The 17872-nt window shown below is 39.0% G+C and overlaps 1 protein-coding gene across 1 annotated transcript in view; it reads left to right on the plus strand.

Annotated features, from left to right (window-relative positions):
- The first annotated feature begins 353 nt into the window (after nucleotides 1-353).
- The window catches only part of CDK19 (cyclin dependent kinase 19), a 121722-nt gene continuing 104203 nt past the window's right edge, over nucleotides 354-17872 (plus strand). The window contains exons 1-2 of the mRNA XM_009289198.1: nucleotides 354-358; nucleotides 701-776. Of these exons, the coding sequence (XP_009287473.1) occupies nucleotides 354-358; nucleotides 701-776 (81 nt within the window). The remainder of the gene's footprint in view (nucleotides 359-700; nucleotides 777-17872) is intronic.

The raw sequence follows: 17872 nt of genomic DNA on the forward strand, positions 1-17872 counted from the left end.
TTGTATTGCAAGGGCTTTGAGATGCTACTTCATTTTCTTGTTCTGTTGGTTTTCCCTCTAAATCACTTTAAACTGTGATTATTTAAAAGGATAATCTGTGTTTCGGCTTTGTACTTCAGAGCACAGAGTTTCGTATACCGTGTAGGGTTCTGCCAGTAGCCAGCACTCAAAGAGAGTTCTGTGCTCGTGCTCTGGCAAACACAAACTTGCCTGGTGAAATTCATGTTCTTTCAATAAGTATAATTAGTTTAAAACATAATAGTATTTCAGAAGTAAAAGTGAATTGATAGCGGCTCGTAAAATCAAGTGAGATCCTTGTGGTTCCTAGGTATTTCCAGGAGAGTTTTCCAGGCATGGGGTACGATACAACTGTACTGCTTTTTCATGGTAGTAGACAGTATCCTGGAATTTCAGGAAAAGTGTCCTCCAAAATTCTCTGTAGATGTATTTGCAGTTATCTATATGGTTTCAGAGAGAAATGGATATAGGTTAACAAAGTTTCTTTACGCGGGGGTTTGGAATTTAAGTCTGTGTGAGAAGGAAACCTACTTTTAATATCTAAGTGTAATTTATGCATAAAAACAGATTGGCTTTTTGGCTTTGTAATCCTTAATAAATTAAAATAAACCATTATACTTGTATTGATTGGTGTAATATAAGTCAGAGCTAAAAATATTCCTCTCTTTTTTTTTGTGTACAGAAAAGATGAAAAGGAGTATGCACTGAAGCAGATTGAAGGTACAGGGATATCCATGTCGGCCTGTAGAGAGATTGCAGTAAGTGTACATAAACAAAAGTATTTTTACTGACACTATTATTCAACAGATAAGATATTTTATTTTCTCTTAATTCAGTAACACAAAGTTTATCTAAATGTTTTCCTTAAAGTATGCAAGCATGAAAGTTATTCAAACATAAGATTTTCTTAAAATGCTTTCTAAATAATACTTTTTTTTTTTGAGTGGAAAGAGATGTTCTTGCTAGGTAATGGTAATGCCTCTTTCTAGTATAGTTTTGTTTTATCTGCTTTTAAGTTTTGAGAGGGAAATATACATGAATCCTTTTAATGAAGATTTATTTTAAAACTGGATGTTTTTAAAATGACTCGGAGGATAAAGGTTCTGAAAGATTACAACTGTCATTGTAAGTCCACTTGCTAATAATGTATTTTGTTTCAGACGAATGGTAGCTTACTCTTCTTTAGCACCTGAGAACAATTTGTTCTCCTCGTTCTTTATTTGCTTTGCTAAGTACAGAGAAATTTCATAGCAAAATAAGCAGCTTTAATTGTATTTTTATTACTTGTATCTTAGGAAAAAATGGATTCAGAAACTGCACACTTCTGAGCACAGTAGTGCCCATACATATGTGTGTACATATCATTCTTTCAAAGTTGGTAAGAATTAGGTGTTTGTATGTGAAGATAGATTTTGATCTTTAAACGTTTGTTTTATGACTGAAAATGTGCATTACTGTCAAAGTGCTGGATAGTGAGTAAAACTCTGTAATGCAAGAATTTCTTGCATTGCAGAAGTAGTGCGCTTGCTTGATTAAATATTTACCTTGTTTGAATGCTGTCACTATGCTGAGGGCTGTTGAAATGTGTGATAGGATTTGTGCCTAAAACTCTGTATGATCTAGTAGTGTTGCATTGAAATATAGCAATCAAGTGTGCAATGCAATGTGAAGCATTAGAAACTCATGACGTTTATGAACTGAACAAACCACTGTATTGTGTTTAGTGTAGTGCCCGTGGTAATTCTGCGTGAAGAGACTTAGCAGATAAAACTACTATCCTTTTAAAGTGCTTGTCACTATAAGGTCAAGGTCGCTCGTGGATTTGAGAGGTGGCTGCATTGCTGTCGGTCCCTTCACACAGAATCTACCCTGTGACCTTTTTGCTTGTATTTCTGCCGTTGGAGGAAATAAGAAGTCCTCTTTTAATGTCAGTACTAGATTATATTCTTGTTACTATAAAGTCTGTTTTGACAGCAGTGAATTTGTTTGTTTGATTCTTGTTTGGTTTAAATTGTACTACTGTGGAGATGTGTGGAATAGTCCAAAGGAGACTTTTCCGTTGTCGTGATAGCACTGTGGTATGGAGCTGATTCTGTCATACCTGGGCACAACATCATGAGGAAGTAGAGTGTGTCAAATTATTTTTTTTTTTTCCACTGATGACACATCACCATTTCAGTCTTAATTTTTTTTTTTTAATTGATGAAGCTTTGTGCAAAGCTCAGTACAGCCTGGGAAATTTCACAGTTACTGTGTAAAGTTGCTTAAATCCTCTCAATGGTTCTTCTTGTAATTCTTCCTCGAATTATATTTTACTCTTCTCTAGACTTTATTGTAAAACTCTATAACCTGAGATAATGTAGCAAATCACTGTTTGCCTCAGTGAAATTTCAGGTTAGTCAAATATTAGAAATGTGGAAAAGGTAAAAGTGAAATAGTTGAAAAAGAAATATGAACTTTTTGTCATACAGAAACAAGCAGAATGAAGTGCATTTTCCGCAGAGAGAATCAGACTTACAATTAATGCATTAGAATTTAATCTTGTATTTAAAGGCTTAGATAGGTAACAAAGAAGGTAATGTTCACTGATTAAATAAAGATTATCAGCCTGGAAAGAGGCCACGTTAAAATATCATGGGTAGCTCTTTTTGATGTCTTAAAAAAACCCCAGACAAACCAAAAAGCAACCAATGTCCCCCTCCCCCAACCCCAAAATCCCAAACTCCACCCATATTCTGTGGAAGCTGAGAACATGGAAGAAGCACCAGTGTACTTGGTTCTCTGTGTGTTCAGAATATTTTAATAACTCTGTAACCTGAAGATGCTCAAGAAATATATTGCTGAACTAAAAGGCATTCAGTTTTGCAGTTCAAGACCATTTTGTGTGTAGTATTGCCTAGACACTCAGAATAAGATGTGGCTAACTTTTCCTGAGAGAAAAGGTGGACTACTCCTCTCTTCTGACGTTACAGATCAAGTTGGTCTGTCTTTGCTTAGGGCTTTGAAAAACATAAAACCTCTTTTACCACTATTAATATGAGCTTTTCATGGAAGAAGGCTTATGTCAGTGAAAACATCATATAGGCAGTGGTTCCTGGGGCAAGTGATGATTACTTTCTTTCAACTGTAGGGTGGTACCTGCTGAAGGAATCAGTATTTTAGCCAATTCTGTTGTATTGAATAAGAAAATACTAGAGGGGATTCTTATATGTTAAAGAATTGGGGGGGGGGAGAAAAAGCTAATTTCTGCCCTGTAACTTGAGTCTATTCTGAAGATAACTGAAATGCCAGCTATTTCTGTGTTCTTGTTACGAGGCAGATTATTGCTGGGCTTATTAAGCAACAGCATTTTTGAAGAGTAGAGCTGGAAAATATGAATGAGTAATGAAATAGAGTTCTCATTTTTACGTGATTATTTAGTTAACTAATGTGACAGCTCAAGACTTGTATTAGCTTATTTTTGAACCAGTGATGGATGAAATGTTTTCATTATTGCTTGAACATCAGGGTGGGATTTCTAATTGTTCTTGTAATGTGGGCAAAAAAAATATTCCTGAATTCTTAGAGCTATTTATAGACAAAATGGTTCTAGGAATTTGTTAATTTAGTTTGCATTGTAGAAGATGGAAGAGAAATAAAATACTTTTTTAGACATTAAGGCCTTAAGAAAATTGTTCCTTTCCATTCAGAGGTGGGACATCGGCGCATATTCATTGCAGGGTAATTTAAAGATAACGTTGGAAGCCTGCGCAGCAGAAGAGCGTATGATTATGCTACTGTGTATTAGGGCAAGGATATAAATTTCTTGATGCAGGAGGAACTTTCCTGTATCCTTTGATTTGGAAGAAGGAAGCTGAAGAGTTGAACGTAATCAAGTGTGGAGATAGACAAGGATAATAAACTGGATTTATAAATAATCTGATGCATGTTTTCGGAAAAGTTTTTCTTCATTATGCTGAAAAGGTAACAAGTACTTTTGGGGGGAAAGGAAGATTTTATTCAATTCTGCTGCCTTTGTGTTTTGCTTCTCGCTTGTTACCTTATCTAAGTAACTTTCTTAGAATGACAGGTGGAGACAGAAGAAACAGACCAGAGGGGTATTATTTGTTAGGGTTTTTTTTTCCTGTGAAGTATCTTGGCCATCACCTGTTAAGAATCAATGGGTATAACTTCAAAAGTCTGCAAACAGCTAATGGTAATGGAATTTTGTATTTGTTTATCAAAAAAAGCACCAGGGTGCTGATTCAATACAGCTTTATCTGAGATTTCTTGTCCAAAAGGCTTTACTTCCTGTGAGAGGATTATGCTGGTTACTTCAAGTATTTTGCTTTCCACAGCGAAGAGACTATAAAATTCTAATTGTGGATTTTGGGAAAAACTAATTCAGAGAAGAGAAAAATGTAAGCCTTTTCTTAATCAGTGCCCTTCAGTGGCTACTTTCAAAATATCTGGATACGTAGCCTGGATACGTAGCCTGTCCCTGAGCGTGGAAGAACTTCAGTGCAATTGTTTGTGATAGATAAGGTTTGCTAACGGTGTAAGAAAAGTACAGTCTCATTGCGAGTATTAATAAAAGGAGGGTAGGAGAAAGCAGAAAACTCTTTGCTTCAATTTAATTTTTTTTTTTTATTCAGAGAAAGAGATTAATTCGGTGACTGATTTGGACAGTGGATATTAGGCTTATGCTGCTGGACCCCAAACTGTTTGCAGCTATCTCCATTGGAATTTTTTTTAGTGGCTAAGTCACTTCCAAAATTTGTGGTTGTCTGTTGCTTTTCACATGAGGAATTGCAGAAACCAAAGGCTGAATGGTAGTAGAGGTTAATCTGGAAATCCTCAGAAAAATTGGTCTTGAACAACTTTGGGAGCTACAATATAATTATTGTTATTGGCTTATTTAGCTGAGATGGTGCAGTTTAGGATCCTCAGTGGAGGATTAAAAAGCAGGATTACAACCCTGGACTTTAGGACAGCAGACTTCAACCTCTTCAGATATCTGCTTGGAAGAATCCTGTGAGAGAGAGCCCTGGAGAAAAGAGGCATCCAGGAGAGCTCATTGATATTCAAGGATCCAACAAAGTTCCATCCCAACAAGTAGCAAAGCAAGCAAGGACAGCAGGAGGCCTGCATGGATGAACAAGGAGCTCCTTATTGAACTCAGACATAAAACGGAAGCATATATGAGGTAGAAGCAGGGATTGGTAACACGGGAAGAGTATAGAGTTGCTGTTTGATCTTGCAACGATAGGGGTTAGGAAAGCCAAGGCTGGCCTAGAGTTGAGTCTGGCAAGGGACCTGAAGGGCAACAAGAAAGGATTCTACAAGTACCTAAACAGCAAAAGGATGACTAAGGAAAACATAAGACTGCTGCTGAATGGGAACAAATCACATGGAAAAGGCCAAGGTACTCAATAACTTTTTTGCCTCAGTCTTCACTGCTAAGACCAGCCTTCAGGAATCTCATGCTTGAGACCAGAGGGAAAGTCGAGCAAGGAAGGCTTACCTTTGGTGGAGGAGGACCAGGTTAGGGAGCACTTAAACAAACTGGACATAAAAGTCTGTGGTGCCTGATGGGTTACACCTACAAATGCTGAGGGAGCTGCCTGATGTCATTATGAGACCACTCTTAATTATCTTTGAAAGATCATGGTGACTGGGAGAGGTTCCTGAGGAATGGAAGATAGCAAATGTCACTCCTGTTTCCAAGAAGGAGGATCGGGGAACTACAGATTGGTCAGCCTCACCTCAGTCCCTGGGAGAGTGATGAAGAAAATCCTCCTGGAAACCATTTCCAAACACATGAAGGACGAGAAGGTGATTGGTAGTAGTCAGCATGGATTTATGAAGGGGAATTCGTCTTTAACCAACCTGATAGCCTTCTACAATGAGATGACTGGCTTGGTGAATGAGGTGAATGCTGTGGGTGCTGTTTGTTGTGACTTTAGTAAGGCTTTTGATACTGTCTCCCATAACACCCTCATAGACAAGCTAACAAAGTACAGGTTAGGTAAGTGGAAAGTGAGGTGGACTGAAAACTGGCTGAACAGTTGGGCCCAGAGGATTGTGATCAGTGTGCTAAGTCCAGCTGGAGACAAGTCACTAGTGGTGTACCCCAGGGGTTGATACTGGGGCTGATACCGTTCAATATCTTCATTAGTGAACTGGACGCTGGGACAGAGTCCATCCTCAGCAAGTTTGCAGCTGGCACAAAACTGTGAGAAGTGGCTGATACAGCAGATGGTTGTGCTGCCATTTAGAGGGACCTCAACAGGCTGGAAAAATGGGCTGAGAGGAATCTCATGAAGTTCAACAAAGGGAAATGCAAAGTCCTGCATCTGGGGTGGAATAACTCCAGGCACCAGTACATGCTGGGAGCTGACTGGCTGGGAAACAACTCTGCAGAGAAGGCCCTGGGGGCCCTGGTGGACAGCAAGCTGACCACAGGCCAGGAATGTACCCTCAGGGCAAAGACAGTCAACAACATCCTGGGCTGCATTAGGCAGAGCATTGCCAGCAAGTCAAGTGAGGTGATCCTTCCCCTCTAATTCAGCACTACTGAGGCCACACCTGGAGTTCTGTGTCCAGTCCTGGGCTCCCTAGTACAAGAGAGACGTGGAGCAACTGGAGTGAGCCCAGTGCAGGGCCATAAAGATGATTAAGGGACTGGAGCATCTGACATACGAGGAAAGGTTGAGAGCTGGCACTGTTTAGCCTGGAGAAGAGAAGGCTTGGGGGATCTTATCAAGGTAAACACCTGATGGGGGGGGGGGCTTCTTTACTGTGAGGTTGACCGAGCACTGGAACAGGTTACCCAGAGAGATTGTGAAGTCTCCAGTCTGCTGGACACAGTTGTGGGCAGTCTGCTCTACCTGACCTTGCTTGAGCAGGGAGGTTGCGTTAGATCTCAAGAGGTCACTTCCAACCTGAAAGATTCTGTGATTCTGTAAAACAATCTTCTAGTATTTCTGTCCATTTAGTAGAAATAGAGCCATGTCTTTCAGACTTATTTCTAATAAGCAGATAAGCATTTTGTGCTAATAAAATAGTATGATTATACACTACTTGGCAGTGAAATACAATGAAGAAACATTAGTTTGATAAGTTCCAATAAAAGATGCAAGTCCTTCTTGTATCCTGAGTTGCTCTTCCGAGGTTCCTGACTGGTCACTGAAATAAGGTATCTTACGCAAAGTTCTTGGAAAATTTTTGAAGGGTCTGAGCTTTATTCCCAAATTTATTTTTTGGGTCTGTTTGTCACCAAAACACACATAATCTAGTACTTATAACAGTTCCCTGGTATGAGTTGCACATATTTAAAAGAAAAAAAAAATCAATGACAAATGAAAAATAAGGTCAGTTTTCCTCTGAAAAACAGTTGATGTTTTTAGTGTATTCTGGTTGTTCTCTTACTGAGATGGTTCCATGTAAGTATATTAAATATAGTAGTAAAAATGTCCTGGAAACCAACAAAGTATTTGTAACAGTCACTTGTACTGCAGTGAATACAGTCTTGCTCTGAAATTCTTCTTAACCCAAAAGAGGACAGTTTAAGAATATCTTTTTATGAGATCATTTTTTACCTCTAAAGCACAGCCTGTAGACAAAGATGACTACTACTAAAGGTTTCATGTGAACCAGTGACTTGAGTTAGGTCCTAGGAGGCTCTTCTGTCAACTCCTGGTCCTTTCCAGCTTTTCTCCCTACCCCTAACACCAAGAGCTTCCCTTCTTCCAAGGTTAAATGACCTACTCTAGCCATCTTCTCTGTAAATAGCGATCTTAATTCTAAACTTCATTGGATTTTTCTATATCAGTTTTTTTTTTTATAGCTCAGTAGCCTTTTTTTCTATGGGGGAAAAAGAATTACACTAGGCTGTTACAGATGATTTAAATGGGAGGAGTAGGGCCACAAAGCAGCAGCATTTCTCTCCTAGCTTTGCTTAAGAGTGCCCTGAATTGCTGCAGTTTTGCCCTGTGTGAATGTTGGGTCTGGGATGCGTAACCATGTTAGTTGCCACATCCTGTGCCTGTGTGTGCTAGTTGTTAGTGAAGCTGCTGGAGGCTGCTCCTTCTGGGAGACCTTGAAACATTGCCAGTACACTGTGGGACACTTGTGGGAGCATTAGTTGGCCTTTGTGTTCGTTCTTGCATTTATGGGTACAGGCTAAAATAATTCAGACTGTAATGTTAAATGAGTTACTGAAAGCTCATTCGAACAATTTAGCATGCACAAATTATTCTCAGGCCTTTTGCCTATTGATGCAACGTATGTTACAAAGTGTTAGAGGGTATAAATATTTTGGCATCTTCAGTTTCTGAGGATGGGCAAGGTTTTAGAAGCCTTGCAGGTTAAACGATAGGCTTTTGTAACCTTTTTGTGTTTGTCAGCTCTCTTGAGCAAGGCTGTGTCTCACTGTACTTATGTTCTTTTCCGTATCCCTGCTGTTCGTGGCCTTCCATTGCACGTAGGCAGCTCTTCTGGGGCTGCGTCTCCCTCCTCTTGGCTTTGGGGGGTCTGTGGTGGTGTGGTGCTGAAGCTGAGCCAGGGAGGTCCAGCTAGACTTACTGTCTCCATCTTGAAGCACTTTGTGCCTTTGCCGTGTGCTTCTCAGCAGTGCTGCTGGCAGCATGGCAAGGGGACATGTCATGCCTTGCTGGTAGAGCTAGTAAAGCTTACTTGCTTTTACTTCTGTCAGGTGCTGCATGTCACTTACAAGCTGCTCTCACATCCCTGGTTAGAAACGGCTTAGTCAAATGAACTAAACGTGAAGCTACTCAATTTGAGACTGTGGACTAGGCTGGCCTTATAAACTGTTTGACCTGTCTCTGCATCTCTTAAGAATGTAGAAAAGATCAGCTGTACAGGAATAATGATAACTTTTCAGTATTAATGAATCACTTTGAAGATTTGTAATGCCATCGACTCTTTTCAAGTACAGTTACATAGAATTTCAAGATAGGTACAAGTCCTTTGCTTTTGGCTATATTGACCCTTTCCTTGACCTTGATTATCACAGCAGCTTGCAGTATTTACTGTTATGTAGAGAAATAGGTTTCTAAACCTTGGTCCCTGGCTTTGTTTAAGGCAAGGTTAGGTAAAACACGACTTTAAAAAAAAAAAAGTCTGTGTCCCTGAGTACATTTGCTGTAGGAGATTCCTTTTGAATGTCAGAACTTCTTTTCCCTTGCCAAGATAATATAAATGTGTAGAATATTTGGCAATGTAAAATCTTCCCATAAATTCTTGACTACCTAATTAGAAAAGACTGTTAGATTTGTGTTTGTGGAAACTTTGAAACTCCACTCCCTCTTTCAATAGCTGGAGGTAGTGAAATAAGTATAAGTTCAAAAAAAAAACAGTTTGAAGGGATTTTTATTAGAGAGTTAAGACGTGTTGGCTAGAAGTATCTGTGCATCGTGATTTTTATAAGTATGAATCAGCTGGAAGGAGTTTTTTGGTTCAGCTACATGACAACTCATGTTTTGCATGTCATAGGAAGAATAAGAGCTTGCTGCGTTACATGGCCTAATCTTGTATAATCTGTGTAATTTAAATGCTTTTTGTGTAAAGGAATACTTAAATTCCTGCTTTGATTATTCTTTAAAAGGGTTCTGTGGACTATTTTTGTCTTTTTTTAATTTTATTGTATCTGAAAGAACAATTAATAAAATAATAAAATACACAGGTAGTAAATCTGTTGAATAAAAAGATTTTTGTTTTAATCAATTAAGCTGACTTTTTTCTTATTGGCCCATAAATGCACTGTAATGTTTATGAAAATAAGTTTCACAGCTTGAGGTATAATTTTTTTTGTCAAGTAATTGTAACAAAAGTAGAACATCATCTGAAGCAGCTAGTCAGCTCCGTTGTCTAACTACAGCCACCTCCTTCAGCAGATTAACAACAAAAAAAAGAGCACGCAGAGGAGAAGGGAAAAGGGAAACTGCTTTTATTACACCATTACTTTCTAACTACAGTATTTGAAACTTTTTTTTTTCCACACAGAAGTTACTTTCCTCTTCTTGAAGTTGTGTCTCTGTGCTCAAAGCAGGAGAACAATATCAACAAATCTATGGTATGTATGTTAAAAAGAAAGCTTCTACCCTGTTCTAACACTGTGTGAGCTGAAGAAGCTTCTCTAAAAATTTTGGTAGTCAGCATCAGTTAGGATATAATCCAAATTCCCAGCAAAGCTGACTGGTGAAAATGGGTGTTCAGTGCTGTTCAGGCTCAGTTGTTTTCACTTTGAATTTGCTGTTCACTTCAGATCCTGAATCTTCTCAGAACACACACATGCAAAACCAATTGACAGTGTCTTCAACAGAAATAAACAAAAAAGCAAAGCCAAGCCTCTTCAGGTTAAGCTGTAGGCAGCAGTGCACTGAAAGCAAAGAGCTACTTTATCATTTAGATAAAGAAGAACAGAGTTGCAGATAAAGCAGGAAAGACATTTTTAAATACTCCCTGCAAGATGGTGTGTATGTGTGTGCATGCATGAACATATGTTTTAAAGCTTCAGTTGGAATGTTTTGTAAATTTTGGGTTCTTTTCTGAATTTGTGTCATAAACCTTTATTTCTCTCTTCTGTTTCTCATTCTCTCTTTCTCATTACGTGTTTTCCTTATGTTCCTCCATTTGTACTTTCCCCGTAGTCAAGTAAAATTAGTTTATGCATGTTTTCAGTTTGTTCTGTGTGGAGTTGTAAAATCGTTTGAATGGTATATTGACTTTACATAACTCTAGAATGTGCCTTTCTCTAATTTAACATTACATGTGACTGTTTTTGATGCCTCAGACTGAGAGGTGATGGCATGGGTTTTAAGATGATAGAAGTCCCAACTTAAAAAGAATCTATCTTCAGATACTGTTACTAAATTGCCCACTTCATTCAGCAACAGGCTTAGATTTTCTTGTTCAGCCTTTCACAACTAACGTAGTAGCAGAAGCTCTTCTTGTTGCCCTCAACATTCTTTGCAAGTGTCAACTCTAGGTGAGCTTTGGCTTTCCTGACAGCATCCCTACATGCCTGGGCAATGTTTCTAAACTCCTCCTATGTAGCCTGTCCCTGTTTGCACCCCTCTGTATGCTGCCCTTGCATTGGAGCTCTGACAATCTGCTTAGCCGAGCCGGTCCCCTGATACTTGTATTTTTGAGTAGACCTGCCAGCTTTCCTGAGCTCCTTTGCTCTTCAGAGCTGCTTCCCATGGCCACCTACCAGTTCCTTCAATAAGCTGAAGTCTGTTCTCCTGAAGCTCCAGGTCTGCGCTCTGCTACTTGCCTTCTTCACTCAGAATCTTGAACTGTACTAGTTGATGGTTGCTACAGCCAAAGCTGCCTTTGATTGTCACATCTCCAACCAGTTCTTCATTGTTTGAGAACAGCTGCGTGCTACCATTGTTGGCCCATCTGGTACGTGTATCAAGAATTTGTCCCTGATATCCTCCAGAAATTACCTGGGTTGCTTATGCCCTGCTGTGTTGCCCTTCCAGTGGATGTCAGGGAGGTTAAAGGTCTCATGTAAGAACTGGGGTTTGTGGTTCAGAGACTTCTATGAGTTGTAGAGAAGACTTCATCTGATTCCCCATCCTTATCAGATGGTTCTGTAATGTACTCCAACACAATATCATCCTTACTGGTCTCTCTGCTGATCCTGACCCGCAAGCTGTCTGAGGCTTCTGTGTGCCCACTGAGTCTGTGAGGCAGAAATAAAACGTTATTAGTAGTGCCGAAACTGGATAAATTAATACAGAATGGAGATGGCTGGATTGAAAATGGAACATCAGTGGAAAAATCTTTAGGGCTTGATCAAATGTTAAAAAAAGTTGCTTTTTTCAATACATCGTTTGGCATTGGTTTCAGCCCTGTGTATAGCTAAGTGGATAGTGTTTTTAGTCTACAGTGGTATTTTACTCTGCAGGTTTTTGTATGTAAATTGTAGTCAGCTTTGTTATTGAAGGCAAGATGTCATGATACCTTCTACTAAAACTTTATTCACTTCATTGAATTTCATTATGTTAAAAGTTTCAGTGGGGTGTTTGTTTTCTTGTGAACCTCTGTGTCTATTTTTGTGGTAAGCTGAAAAATAGCTCTGTTTAAATACAGCTTCCATTGTACTTACTGAGATTTTTCTTGTCTTTATGAAGACTTGATACATTATTGTATGGGGATTTTGAGGAACAGGGAGGCTTTCCTGTTTCCAAACTGTAGTTAACAGTACAATAGTCACTCAATGGGTAGCCTGGATGTCTTTAATTCTGTGAAGCATCTTGTCCACAGGCTTACAGTGTGAAGTTTACTATGTAGAATTTGCTTAGTTTGCATTTTGATAAGAAAGGTGTGAGCATCATAGTTTTGTTCTCTGCTCCATTTGGCCATCTGACTGGCAAAATGCTCCTGCCTTGTAGGAAGGATGAGCATGATGCTCTTTCTATCTCATTAGCAGTGTTGGGATGCTTCCTTCAACCTGCCTGTTGCCTGTATGTAGTGCATGTACTAAATTGTGGGTATATGCATATGCTCAGTATACTTGACCTTGAGCTTTTTCATATGCAGCCAGCTGAGGATACTGAAGTTAGGGTAGTCCTGACAGGCTACCCTATTGGAAAAAGTCATCAGTTTTTTGAATATGTGAACAGCGTATTGAAAGAAGCTATCAGTAGAATAATTTTGATTATAGACAATTATGAAGTATGAGTTCTGCTGCCAGTTCTTGAAGACATTTGAGGAAGCCTCTGCCTTTTCTTTCTGTGCTAATGAACTTATCCCATCCCATGGCCCCTGCAGAGTTTGTTTCTCAACTCTCATTGTCTTTCCATATTTTTCCTTGCTTATTAGATTACTCTAGTTTCTTTTTTACCTCAGTTGCCTTTTGTACTATTTTCCTTGCTTTCTTCTCCCTTTATCTCCAGAGGCCTTTAATATTTAGAAGCAATACAGTGGTTTCCTGTCCACTAGCTCTGTCTTGGATCCATTTTGGTTTGACCTCTCTAAGCTTCTAAAAAAGCATTTTATTACTGTGATTAATGATCTCTCTCTGACCAAACTCCAAGGTTTGTTCAGTATCCTCATCTGCCTTAGTATCTCTGCACTTCAGACTAATAATTGTTCTTTCTTTTTTGACGTGTTATTTTTGTTATGTATTGGTGATTTTGTTCTTGCCTAGGTTTTATCTAGTCTGTTTTATTTTCTGAGGATGGGTGATCCTTGCAGCTTTACATTCTACTCTAAGTATTTATTATACTTGAGGCCTAAAAAATATTTTACCACTATAAAATGTCTTTTGTACTGTTCCACATCTGAAATTCACTGAACTTGCTCGAAGCCTTGTAGTCTAAATAAGGGATTCTACTGTGATTTTAAGTTTTAATAATTTTCAGCTATCTCCATTGTTCAGATTTTCATTCTGAGGCCAGACGGATTATTTCATTTTTCCTTCTTCTGGGTATCTCAAATCCAGACCATTTTCAAGCTCTTATTTTCTGTCTTCAGTAATTCTAGAACTCGTGGGGTTTTTTTAACACAGATGGGCCTGAAAACCAGCTCTATATTCCTATCCCACTGGGATTATTTTAAATGTTATCTTTCTCCTATGAAACACTGCTGTATAAGGTGCTGCTATAGAAGCCTTCCTTTAAACCATTCAATTTCTGTCTTATCAAATTAAGTGGCCTTGAAGTCCCCTCTAAAAATGCAGAATCTGCAAAACAAAAAAAACACGCTTATCTTCTATGGTTAAACTTAATACTCCTGGTTACTCTAGTTAATGCTCAAAATGCCATCTACTTGCTTATCAGATGTTCATATAACTATTTCTGTGTTGTTCTGCATACTAGTGGAAATATGTGGAAATAAAACTTGTCAGAGCATTCCCATAAAAATACCAATCGTGTTTGTATTAATGAAGTCCTAAAGTGTTCAGTTCTCTTGTGTGGTCTGTGGTGAACTGATTGCTTATATTTTGATTTAATAGCCTTTTCTCATTTTCCTGCTTGGCATTTTGTAGCGCTATTGACTTGTACTGACTGACTAACTTGAAGCTTTAAGTACATACCCAGGACATGATTGCTATTGCATGTGCAAAACCAAATGCATAAAAGCTACATGGGTTCTCCTACAGAAGTTTCCTCCCCCAACAGGGACAGCTACAGCATATGCATTTGATGATAGACAGCGCTGCTCTTCTTGCAGCCAAGAAGAAGGGAAGAAGGTGAAGGAGGAGGGAAAGTAGTTTAGGGTGTTGTCAGAAGGAAGATGAAGTGAGATGAATTTAGGGTGATAGTTGAGTGGTGATGATTGTTTTGCAGCTTGTTCTGTGCCAGTGAGCTCTCTTGCTTTCTGAGTGCTTAATCCTTACGTGTCACACATCATTTGAGCTTCCGTGTTCATTGGTCCTCCATCACATGCACACAGGAAAAAAAAATCCATCCATCCAACTAAAGCATGCGGAGGAATTTGTCATCTGGTGCACTTCATTGTTGTTGATATTTCATCAACATTTATAAAACTGTGGTGAGTTTGCTAAGGCAACAAAAGGCATCTTCTGAAGGTTAATCTGCTGCTACTCTCCTTAATTTGGCTGGAGGGCACTAGTGAGTGCCAGTATGGGATGAGTCCCCGTAGCACTTGAGTATCTCCAGTAATCCAGGGGCACGGCGGTGAAGGTGACTCTTTCTGGACCACATTCAAGGGGACTGAGCTGAGATTTCTAGATTTGATAGGACTTGCTCTCAGAGTACTCATAAGCTGCAGCATTTTCAGCTTGACAACTTGGCAGTCATGGTGGTGGAAACTGGCTGGATACAAAGCCTCGAAGTGACTGTTGCTTGGCCAGAGGACAGTAACACAGCTGTTACTTTTACTGTATGTGGAAGTGGGCCTCAGTTTATGTGATCTGATAAATACGGGCTTAATGTTAAAAAGTCACGGCATTCGGTTGCATTAACAGTGATAAGGGAGCGGTGGGGAGAAAAAGTATGAAGTGTGACTTAGGTTGATATTGCCCTTTTATTGTGCGTGATGCTCAGAAGGATTCTGTTGTCTAGGTAACAGGGTCTGTACTTCATTTCTTAAGAAAGATGGAACAGATGTTCTTGCAAGAAGCGACCAATTATCACCAGTGAGAATATTGGCAGTATTTAAACTAATTGCTCTGTTGCTGCATACAGTCCAATTCATATGCTATGAATAGTAAAGAAAATTTAAAGGAAAGAATCTTCCTTGCATGGCTTTTCCTGAATGAGGTTTTTGAAACATATTTGTAATTTATAAAATAGCACTTGTCAGTGTGTCTTTTCACACTTCCATTTATCATTGTATTTTCTTCAATATCATTCAGTCTTTTTATTTGGTATTTGTAATGTCTCTTTCATGATCGTTGAGTTCTGTTGCTCCATCAAATCTGTGTCATATCACATTAATTTATTTTATTCATTTAAAATACCTAAAAATCTGAAGGCAGTGGGGTAAAAGGATGCTCACAGTGGAATAAGAGACTGAGGGGCCTAAGTCATGTAAATCTGTTCTGAGATTTTTTTTTTCCTGTGGCAAAATCCAGGCACAGCTACTGGGATAGGGACTGTGCCATAAACAGCTGGGGCAAAAGGAAAGCCATATAGACGTGTATATACATGAAACCCTGCTATGTGCTGCTTAGGTGGGAACACAGCACATGTGTGGTGGGATGAGCAGGTGGTGACAGTGGCAAGAAAGAGGAGAGCTGAAAGAGACAGCGTGGAACAAGGAGTGCACGAGTTCTCTCACTGCAGCACTCATCAGCAGTGTGCCTTACTTTTATGAAAGGTTGTGCTAAAGTAACTTCATGTATGAATTAAAGTATTTATTGTGCTTATGGATATAGCTTTGTCTTCCGGGGAGATTATTGTAGTCTTTACAGCATAGGATGTGCTCTTGTCTTTTTTATAAAAGACTCGGGGGTGTGTGTGTGTGTGTATGTAAATAAGTTTTTTTATACCTTTGGGGGTAAAATCTGATGCTGCGTATTAAGTAAGAAGAGAAGGCACTGTTTGTGGGTCCTCTGCAAAGCTAAGCCATACAATTATGCATTTTAACAAAACGTCTGGCCTCTTGCCTGAACTTTTCCATGCTTTTTGCCAAATGTGAAAGGTCTATTCTATGTTTTTTAGGTAGGGCATTGCAAAAACATGTTTTCTGTCTTGGCAATAATAGGATAAAGGAAGAATCCTTGACCTACTCTTTTTATCGGCTCCAATAAAGGACGTGTGGTTTTGATTTTTATCTAACTGTGGAAAATGTCATAATGAATGAAAACAAAGTGCATGTTGCACTTCTTAGATTATTTGGCTGAGTTATCCTATTGTATAGTAGTGATATGTTGATTGGGACAAAATGTCTTACTACATTCAGTTATTTCAATAACCATTGTAAAACATTTGTGGTCTGAGTAGGAAAAAAATATTATTTGTAGGGTTTTTTAGTCCTCTTTACCAGGCTACTTGCATGTAACTTCTAATCTTTTGCTTGTCATTCTGACTCTGGCTCCTGTCTCTCTTTCTGTGAACTCTTCTGCATTCATCCTCTGTAATTTAATGCAGATGATGCATCTGGTTGCTTAGCTGTATGCATCAGCTTGTGTTTGCCTCTTCGGTCAGGGGCATTACTACTTAAATGTTTGTGTTCATCAGCAGAGCTGCTCTCTTATTGTCCTTTTCAAATGCTGTTGTCTCTAATTCCTATTCTAAACCTTTTTCTTTGTCATATTTCTTCTTTGTATAGTATCCTTCGTATTCTGTTGCTCACACTTCCTTATGATGTCTGGTATATAAGTATTCATGACTTCTCATATCCTCTTGTTCTTGCTTGCTTTTCTTCTGTTGATACATCTTTGATTCTCCTTGTGTTTTCCTATTCTATCACAGGGTCTGTCGGCAGCAATACTTACTACTTGTGCTGCTTCTTTTGTACACTAGAGTGCTTATAATAAAATCTTACAATCAACTTCTGCAGATTTTTCACCTGCTTTCACGAGTGTTTTCTCCGTTTTTACAGTTTAATTGTATTACATATCGTCAGTCCCAGGTTCTTTTCACCACCCTTGACATACTCTTTGAGCTCTCCTTTTTTTCTGTATTCCCTTTTCATACAAATCCAACTGACTTTATTCCTGAAGGTCGTGCTGAAAGGAAAAAAAAATTTGACAGGTACTATATGTTTTTCCATTTTCTGTCCTGGAAATAGAAGCTTCTTCCTTATGCCCCTTCATTTCACTGCAATGCCTCTATTCTCTTATGCCTCATTTTCTCTTCTTCTTTCTGACCTTCTGCTCACAACACAGACGTTAGCTTGCCGTCTTAAGTAACCTCACTTTCATGGGAACTAATGCTTAAAAGAAGAAAGGAGGAGGGCATGTTTGCCAGAGGGTTGGTGGGGCTCAGGACTTTGTGCGAAGGTTAGGAGTGGCGTTTGCTGTGTTGGATGCTTTTTTGTGTGTGTCTCCCCCCTTGACGTTTTCTATATTTGCCCTTTGCTTTCCCTTCCTCTGGTCTTTTTGCCTCAGTCTTTTTTCCTACCTAATTTATTCCTTTTCATACTCTTTGTCCCATTTCCCACTCCTTGCCTCACCAATGCCATTTTTTTCCCTCTTCAGGTTTGCTAGTGTCACCTACTTTTTTTCCCCTTCCCTTCTGTTTCCACACTCAGTCCAATTCTTCACCACTGATTTACTATTCATAGAATCATAAAATAGTTTGGGATTCTTCACCTGATTTACTATTCATAGAATCATAAAATAGTTTGGGTTGGAAGGGACCTTTAAAGATCATATCAACCCCCCTGCCGTGGGCAGGGACATCTTCAACTAGATCAGGTTGCTCACTCA

Source organism: Aptenodytes forsteri, unplaced genomic scaffold (genome assembly GCF_000699145.1).
Source record: "Aptenodytes forsteri isolate BGI_AS27 unplaced genomic scaffold, ASM69914v1 Scaffold217, whole genome shotgun sequence".
Lineage (NCBI taxonomy): Eukaryota > Metazoa > Chordata > Aves > Sphenisciformes > Spheniscidae > Aptenodytes > Aptenodytes forsteri.